Source organism: Etheostoma cragini, chromosome 11, assembly GCF_013103735.1.
Source record: "Etheostoma cragini isolate CJK2018 chromosome 11, CSU_Ecrag_1.0, whole genome shotgun sequence".
Taxonomy (NCBI): domain Eukaryota; kingdom Metazoa; phylum Chordata; class Actinopteri; order Perciformes; family Percidae; genus Etheostoma; species Etheostoma cragini.
The window spans coordinates 11,694,221-11,703,853 of NC_048417.1; the positions used below are offsets into that span (position 1 = coordinate 11,694,221).

At 37.4% G+C, this 9,633-nt stretch overlaps 1 protein-coding gene across 1 annotated transcript; it reads left to right on the forward strand.

Annotated features, from left to right (window-relative positions):
- Window positions 1-3,847: 3,847 nt before the first annotated feature.
- Window positions 3,848-8,763, forward strand: gpa33b (glycoprotein A33 (transmembrane), paralog b). Its single transcript, XM_034886310.1, has 7 exons — window positions 3,848-4,055; window positions 4,383-4,549; window positions 6,099-6,306; window positions 6,444-6,608; window positions 6,752-6,868; window positions 6,980-7,103; window positions 7,294-8,763. The coding sequence occupies exons 1-7, from the start codon at window positions 4,004-4,006 to the stop codon at window positions 8,033-8,035; spliced, it is 1,575 nt and encodes a 524-aa protein (XP_034742201.1). The 5' UTR covers window positions 3,848-4,003; the 3' UTR covers window positions 8,036-8,763.
- Window positions 8,764-9,633: the final 870 nt, after the last annotated feature.

The following is a 9,633-nucleotide window of genomic DNA, read 5'->3' on the forward strand; positions in this document are numbered from 1 at the left end:
TTTTCTTACACTGAATTTAGACTGGGCGGATCCGAAAGATCTAGCTAGAGCCAGCGCACAGGTAGGTTACACTGTTGTCTTTGTCATCAACAAAATACTCCTTTAAAATAGGCTACTTGTCTATATCATTGTCAACAACGACCTCTGATGCAGGGGCCTGTAATTAAGTGCCTCATTACTCAGAGACTAGTGAATTTAAACTGCTCATAGGGGTAAAAACAGAATCTTAAAATGTGTTTCTCTATTCAGACCTAGGCATTGAGTCAGGAATAATGGGGTTATGGGTATAATTGTTTCTGGACAGACATTTTTATTAGATTTTAGAGTTTTCCTCTTCATGAAGTTTTTAAAAACATACACAAAGCATGAAGCATAACTGCTGTAGCCTGATTAAAGTTGTCATTTTATGTTCCTTTTTTAGTTGTTTTTATTTGAACTTCAATTAATATAAAGGAAAAAAATGTGCTTGCGGCACACTTGCACCCACTCATAAGGCCAGAAACCAATTTCCTTTTTAAAATCCATCTTTAAAAAAGAAAACACAAATGAGACTGATTGTTAAATGTGTCGGTGACCTTACTTTGACCAGAGAGAAGACATTTCACTTATCTAATATACAGTAAAAGGATGTGAAGTGACAACATATTTCCTTTATCCCAGCCACTTCCTGCATTTTGCCTATTAATCTGCACTACATATACTAAAATAACCCATTACGTAACATTCCCCTTCCTTTCTTCACTTACCCCATATGCAGATTAATAGACAGTTCAAATATGTAAATTTTGAAAGGATGGTATGCACCATTATTTTTGCGTATATAGCCCTTTTATTGCATATCACAAATACTTAAGATGATGATTTTACAAACTGGAACATCCAGAAAACCAATATTGACAGACTATGGGAATTTGTTCATGTGTCTATGTTGCACTACTTATCAATGATTCATTAACTGCCTATAGATGCTTCATAGGTATGGCCCAATAAATAACAATTTTATGTTCTCGCATCATGCTTACGCCTATTGTAGTGTGTTATAAACCATTTATTGTTTATAACTGCAAAATGTGGGTTTAATGTGTTAATAATCACAGTGAACACCAATTCTGCATTCATTTTTGTCAAAGTTGCAGTATTATCACAAGGTATCCAATGTATTTGGAAATGAATGCACTTTAGCCACAAAGCAATGCAGCGACAGGGTAACACTGACAAAATGAATGCAACCAATCAGTTAATGAGGCAGTTCTAAAGTCATTGCATGTCACTTTTTTTTATAATTTGAATGATTGCAGATTTGCACCAGTACCGTACTATTTCAACTGAAGCATGTCCTACATTATTCCCTAATAATGTGTCCCTGTCTTGTATTAGGAATCTGTGTCAAAATGTTTTTAGTACCCTTATTATTTTATTGGAAATTGCGCGCTTAACATGGTATATATTAGAAAATAAAAAAAGTCAGAAACAAATTTAAATGTAAATGTACTGTATTTATATAGCGCTTTTCCAGCCTTAACGGCTGCTCAAAGCGCTTTTACATCTACAGGAAACATTCACCATCCACACACATTCATACACTGTGTCCGGGGCTGCCATACAAGGTGCCACCTGCTCATCAGATAAACACTCACACACATTCACATTCCGATGCGCAGCACCGGGGGTAACTCTGGGTTCAGTGTCTTGCCCAAGGACACTTCGACAATGACTGCAGGGGCAGGGATTGAACTGTCAACCTTCCGATTGGCAGACAACCGCTCTACCACTGAGCCACAGCCGCCCGTGTAATTTTAACAAAATTACCATAGAACAACAAACACAGAAAACCTTTTGTAATAGTTGGTCTAAAGTTGCCATCTGTAGTCTACTGTGAAATTAGTATATATATATGCTCACCATATGAGCACTGTACTTGATGGGAGGCAACAGGGTTCCTGTGCACAACACAAAGAGGTGTTAATAAAGTCTCAACATATGTTTGCCTCAGGGCCTCTTTGCAGGTTGATCTGCCTGTGCTCAGCTCGAGAAAGTCCGGTAATTAATTTCATACCATATAGAATTGATAGCAAAGCAAGTGGGAAAAATACATTAAATATATATAAAACTGTACAACTGTGAATGATTAATCATGTAAATTCACTGTTGTGGTCCTTGGATTGACTTGTAAATGGTTGCCTTTGGATTGATTTTAAAGGTGGCACCTATATTTATTAACAGGCAATAACAACTTGATTGTGTTGAAGATTTTCATACTCTATTCATTTCACTTGACGGAATAGTCACCTCATTGTTATACCTTTTATTTCTGAATCAAAGAAGGATTTAAAAACAGTGGTGGAAAGTAACCAAGTACATGTATTCAAGTACTGTACTTAAATACATTTTGGATCTCCTTGTACTTCATTTGTGAATTTCCATTTAATGCCAATACTCTGTTACAATTCAGAGATAAATACTGTACTTTTTACGGCACTACATTTATCAAACAGTTACTTTTCTAATTAAGATTTACATTTAAAATAAGGTTTCAGTTAAAAAACCTGCATGAGCCCTTTGTCACGTTTCAGATGTTTATGATGAGATTGTTTCATTTAAATAGCTGAGGCCCAAAGATGTCAAATTATTAATATTTCTCTAAGTTTTTTGTCTGTCTGGTTTTTAAAGAACATAATGTAGCAGAACATCTTTACCAACCCCATTTATTATCTCAAGACCACTCAGATTTATCTTGTGACCCTAGGTTGAGAAACACTGAATAATAATTAATACAATTAATAACAATGAGTTAATTAAACTACCCGACCATCTACAACAGTAAAATGCTGCTTAAACATCAAATAATTACTACTTTACTTTTTATACTTTAAGCATATTTTGCTGATAATACATTTTTACTTAAGTAGGATTTTGAACATGGGCTTTACACTTGTAATGGAGTCTTTCATATTTGTAGCTTTGCTTCAGTAAAATATCTGAGTATGTCTTCCATCACTCTTTATGTAAAAGGAGCAATATTATTGCTGTTGTGGAGAAATTTGTTACTCTGTCTGTATTCATTTTTTGTTTGGGAGCTTATTGGGATCATAGTTTCAGTCCATTTAGTAGGATGTCAATTTTACCCTTGTTGATATATAATATATTTGTTCTCTCACACTCAACAAATGGTTAAACTAAAGTATTCAGTTTTTCATAGACTCGACTGAATACTTAAACACAGCTGTCTTTTTGGCCCACGTGCATCATTGTCCAGAGTCTACAACCTCGTGCCACCAAAGTCGCTGAATGAGCACACTGTCTTGTTACCAAAGCCAAATCTCTCCTAATACATTCAGTCATCATATTTTTACTCCAAAGCGCTCTGGAGATAGGTGAGACTATCATATTTTTAAACTAAACCAGAGGTCCGTTTCCAGTATTATAAGTATATAAAGTATTATTACACGTTCAGTTACATTTGAGTTATTTTTTGTTTGTGTTGTGATAGAATTACACATGAGGGATTATCCTTTTGCACTGAACACATGCAACGTCACTTTCAGTGCAATATTGCAGCCTGCAGGTTGAACTGAGTACAACACCAGATGTGGATACACCAGATAGTACCCCGTGTAACTTTCTGGGATGGTCAAAATCCATTGAGATGTCGAGCAACCTAGTTACTGACTGATATTAGTTTGGCATTTTAATGACTTTCTCTACTGTAATTGTAATTTAGTAAATCTGTATCAGGGACTAATTAACTGTATAGTTATCTGTCTTTGTTTGTTCATTTATCACATATACATTTCTAATAGGCAGGTGTAATCAAAGCTATACCAGATCAATGATTGGCCCTCTGGGTGACATGTGACCTGTAGCCGTTGACTTATTACCTGGAAAAGTCAACATCTCCATACCTGGGAGTTCACCGTGAAGGTTAGACGGGCTCTTGCTCTTGGACTGAGAGCATCAGTTTTAGACTTTGTACTCGGTGTACTTTTTTTATCCTTTTTCAGCAATGACATCAAAGGCGCAGTTTGGATGGCGAAAGCTATTTTCCATATTCACAGGTAGGCTTAATGCATGTATTCTTTCTCTTACTGCCACACCTTGATGGTAGTGTCACTGTGTTAATCATTAATCCAACTTCTTGCTAGTCAACCGGAAGCAGGATTGTGTTGATCTCAAAAGAGACCTTAAATAAGTCTTGAAAGAAACACACAGTATTTTAGTATTAAAAGCAGAGTAGTTGAAGTTGGTCAAATATAAACCCATTTTTCTCTGTCCCCCAATACCACATTACAGTACGATATGGTTTATATAGCCTATATGTATTTAGATAAATAACTATGACTGAGAAAGAGATCTCTGTCATTGTGTGTTTCTTTTTGTTTCAGTACTTCCATGCTGTTGGAGTTTGCAGGTTTCTATTCCAGAAAGAGAATATGAGGTTGCAAGAGGAGGTGATATTACTTTGACCTGTTCCTTCATCCCGGCCAGACCAATCAACAATGCAATCGTCCTCACATGGGATGCTTTCCCTGAGAATGTTGGCGATCCAATGGTGAGAGGTTAAACTAAAGCACAACATGAGAATATAGTTTCTTAATACCTAATATTGTGGTAAGCTAGTAAAAGGGAACTCCACTGATTTTACATATAAAGATTTGTTTACCCGTCACAGGGAGTGCCACTCAGCCTGTGTATACAGTTGTATGATGTCCTCTATGCCGTAACCTCGCGTAGGCGTTCAGACTACAACATTCTAACAGAAAATAAAACTGGTGGCATGGAGTGTGAAAACTGTGTTTACACGACAGGGAGTGTCTCTATTTGAGCTGGGGAAGTGTAGGATCTAGCATTTTTGGAATTTGGGTGCAAGTTTATAGCAGTAGCGTACTAAATGGCTAGAGTATGATTTTAATAAAAAAATTATCATCAGTAACATATTATGTTTATATTGTTTACCTTACAATCTATTTTAAAATAGTGCTTTATATAGACTATATTCAAATCTGTGCTGTAGTGAGTAACATTTGGCCTGTGCATTACTGAATGGGACACTGGGCAAGTACCAAATTGAGGGCATACAGGTTCCTCCCTACAGTTTATAGCCTAGTGGTTATGACCTTTGTCCTTTGATAAAGACTACGTCTTGCACATAACCCACTGCTGTACACATCAGATGGTGACAAGATGGAGAATCTATGCTGCATTTTTTAATTCAGCAGAACTTAACACCCAACATTACACTATTGTTTATTTTTGATAAATTTGATAAATAGTTATGATAAATTGTGCAGAAGATAATATATCAAAGAAAAGGTGTTTTGGCGACAATGAAGCTGATGACTGAAAATGAAACTTAAGATTGAATGTAATAACCAACATTTATAACCACACATTTAGATCAAAAGATTATTTTCTTGTTTCATCATTTTGTCTATCAAATTTTAGAAAACATGGTTGTTATGGTTAACATTTGTATTTCAAGGCTTTTTATTTCATGATGTAACTGTTCATGGCGGCGTTGTCATCATGTTGTCATCGCCCTCGCAGCTTTCAGCCAATCACATACTACCTACCTCTCTTAAGCTAGCAAGCTCAACAACTGCTTCCAGAGTTAGCATCGGTTAGCTTGAGCAAATACAATGTTAAGGTAATTTACAACCAACTATCTAGCTGTTGGTGTAAATAGATAGCCTACTGTACGTAAAGAGACACGGAAACTAACACATTTTATTTATTTAGCTGAATAAAGGTGCACACGCTACCTACTTAGCTGGCTAATTAGCTAGGCAATGTTGTGAGCTTGGTTTATTACTCAATATGAAAAAGCCATTATGAAATAAAACTTGATACAAAATATAAGTGTTATTGGCAAAATGACATGATTAATTAAAATGGAAAAGAGCATTGTTTATTTTATAATGTGTTATAGTATTTATTTATTTAATATCGAACATTTTGAGGTTAAATGCTGTAGAGCACCCTCTCTCCTTAAACATGTAGTCTAATGTTATGGTGAAATATGGCATCACATTGATTATCGTGGTATTGTATTATTCTGATATCTTGGTAAAATATGTTTATTTATTATTATGTATCTCTAGGACTTGGTGGCCACCTACTTCATAAACAATCCGATTGACATTGCACCTAATTATGAAGGTAGAGCCTTTATGGAAATTGATGGACAAGTGAGTAGACTGCGCTTATCAAAGTTGACCATGAAGGACAGCCGCCGTTACCAATGCAGTGTCATGATCCCCAATGATGATGAGGGAACAACAGCTGCAACCACTTCCCTTTTGGTCCTGGGTGAGAATTACTTACTTGTTTAAGCCTATTTATCTGCCTATTGTGAATAAGTTTAAGTTTAGCTCCTATCAATTCTGCATGCAAATTTTTGCAAACTGATTGTAACTATTTATGTACAAAATTTTGTTTTCTTCCAGTGCCTCCCTCTACGCCAATCTGCAGGATTCAGGGGGAAGCCTCGTACGGGCACAACGTCACTCTCACCTGCATGTCTAATGAGGGATCCCCAATACCTGTCTATGAATGGAGGAGCTACAGTGTCGAAAACATTCAAAGACAGTTTCCACCTAAGACAATAGAAAGTATGCATTTTGATCCATATGTTGAAGCACCAACTCTGGCAGGCTACTGAAGAGTTTGTTTCCCATCATCAGTGTCAATGTAAAGAATGGCCCATCATCTCAGCTTGGTTTAGCTTGGATTTTCTTTTGTCATTTTTTTGCAGAGGACGGAGCTCTATCTTTATTCAATATTTCAAGAGATACGTCTGGTTTCTACATTTGCACATCAACAAATCGAATTGGTTCTGCCAGCTGCAACTTTACTTTAGCTGTGACGCCCGGTGAGTGTTTCAGCAGGATTTACCTGCTGAGTGTTTTAACACGATTTTTTTACTTGCTAGTCTTAGCCCTGGATGTCTGAAAACTCCTTGTCTGTCCTCCTTTCTCCCCAGGCGGCATGAACATTGGGTCCACTGCAGGAATAATTGTCGGAGTCTTTGCAGGTCTTGTGTTGCTTGGGATTGTCATCCTTTGTTGCTGCAAGAAAAAGGGCAAAAAGGAAAAGTATGCTGAAGGGTATGTGTGATATATCCTGTGTTTCTGCAACTGCAAACTACCAACAGCAATTATGTTAGTGTATTGATTGAAGTAGCATTAAGTGGTGTTTACAGTTGCTGTAATTAGATCATCAAACAACCTGTTATTAATTATTATTATTAACCTAATTTTCTCTTTCTTTTGTGGATTTTGCCTGTTTTCCTGTTAGTTCCCCCGAAGAAGTGGAGTTTTATGATAGAGATGCTCCTGAAGTTGGAAAGCAGTACCGGGATGACAAGTCAGCCAATGATACACAGCAGGTTAACCAACAGGAAGTCAAAGACGTTGTTCCTCAAAACTATTTCAGCATAGGAACAACTGGACAAAAGTTGGAGGAAGATCAAGGCAGTTACTATTCTGGTAAACAAAAGCATGATGGCAAGGGCAGTGATGTTGACTCTCGACGTTACCAGGACGACCAGCAAGATCTCCGTCGTGGAAGTCGTGATCGCCTTGACGATGAACGTAGCCATTACAGTGGAAGTCAGGATAGGCTCGATGATCAGCGTAATCGCTCCAGTGGTAGTCGTGATTGCCTTGACGATCAACGCAATCGCTATGGAGGCAGCCGTGATGGCCTTGACGATCAACGTGATCGTTACGGTGGCAGCCGTGATCGCCTTGACGATCAACGCGATCGTTATGAAGGCAGTCGCGATCGCCTTGACGATCAACGTAATCGCTATGGAGGCAGCCGCGATCGCCTTGACGATCAACCTGATCGTTACGGTGGCAGCCGTGATCGCCTTGACGATCAGCGCGGTCGTAATGGTGGCAGTCGCGATCGCCTTGACGATCAACGCGATCGTTACGGAGGCAGCCGCGATCGCCTTGATGACCACCGTGATCATTCTCGTGGAAGTCGTGATCGCCTCGATTACATTGACGATCAAAATAAAGGCAGGTATTAATAGCCATGTGTTACTGAATGTTTTTATTGTTTTATTGTGTTTAAGGATTGGCTTCCCAGATAGCAAATAGTCATTGAAACAACGTTACATCAACATCCCGCTGTCAATGATAAAGTCATTGAATCAACGTTAAACTCTGATATTGTTTCATCATTGAATCATTGAAACAACGCAGAGATCAACAGAAATCAACAAAGATCAACAGGATTTCAATGGTATTTCGATCACAATGGCTATTGAAACAATGTTTAAATCCCACCATTTCTCAACAAAACTTCAATGGTAGCCTATTTTAGTATCGGCCCACTACAGGTTTAGTCTAAAAAGGTATACATTAATTATTATTTAAAACATTATTAGGCTACCATAATCTTGCTTTATCGATGGGCTATGGCCAAGATGGGCTAGGAGGAAAATATAGAAATTATGCCATAAGCCTTTTAGGCTAGACTTTCTAGCACAAATGACACCCAACACATTTAAAAAAATGAAACAATAGTTTTTTTTTATTTTATTTTTTTTAATTGTCCTTTTTCTTTTCTTTTTCTTCCTTTTAATGCGCTATAACTGCTGTAGGGTTGGTCGTTTAACTCCTCCCGCCCGGTCTGGGGCATAATGCAGCCACTTCTGCACAGGTTGAGAAACTTCATAGGAATTTGCCATAGCCTACTTAGTCGAGTCCGGGCATCTAAAATAAAAAAACAATCAAAAGTAGGCTAATATTTTAATTTAACATTAGAGGACTTCTACCTAAAGGAAAGGATATAAACTTGATGACCTAGGCCATGTAGAAGTTTGTGTGTGTGAGTGTGTGTGTGTGTAAGGCTGCACTATTTGCTAACTTTGGTGCCGGTGTTCACTGGCGGTAAGAAGAAATAGGGGGGCTGTGTTAATATATTTCACGACATACATCTTCCCCTAATGTATAATAATAACAGAAAACAACATATATTTTGAGCTAGCTATCACAAAAATAAACTGGACTCTGAGGTTTTGCTTAGGCCTACTTATTGTAACCTGTTGGAAGCAAACCTATAGCCATCAAAACAGATCGTTGGCAGATTTTGACACTGGCTTAACTAAATTTATTTCAATGACTGCAGCACTACGTGTGTTACTAAACTAACCATCATGTTATTGAGTAGGCTAACAGTATTAGATTTGGTACAATTCATTCATATCAAAAATTCGATCCAGTCAAGAAATAATCTGTAGTCAATCTGTAGTCGGTCAACTCTATGTTGATGGCTTTTCAACAACAGGTCGTTTCCCGGTCAACTTTATATCGATGACTTTTCAACACATTAGCAATATTGCCAGGTAAACCAAATATCAATGCTTAATCAATCATAAAGATGATTGAGATGGAAAATCAATATTTATTCAATGTTGACTTGATATCTAGGTTAGTGCCTGGTCACAACCAAGCAAAACAAATTGCGCATTTTTGCAAAAATTGTAAATGCCCATGGCCTGTGCAACAGTTGATTTAAAGCCTTGATTTTTGTTTGAAATGTTGTGTTAATTAATGCTGGTCTGAGTGGAACATATCAACCTGGTACATTTTGCAACAACTGTCACAGTGTGCTAATATTACG

Coding starts and splice junctions, on each gene's coding strand:
- gpa33b (XM_034886310.1), top strand. CDS start 4,004: ATGACATCAAAGGCGCAGTTTGGATGGCGAAAGCTATTTTCCATATTC. Junction 4,056..4,382: donor GCTATTTTCCATATTCACAG/GTAGGCTTAATG, acceptor TTTTTGTTTCAG/TACTTCCATGCTGTTGGAGT. Junction 6,307..6,443: donor CACTTCCCTTTTGGTCCTGG/GTGAGAATTACT, acceptor GTTTTCTTCCAG/TGCCTCCCTCTACGCCAATC.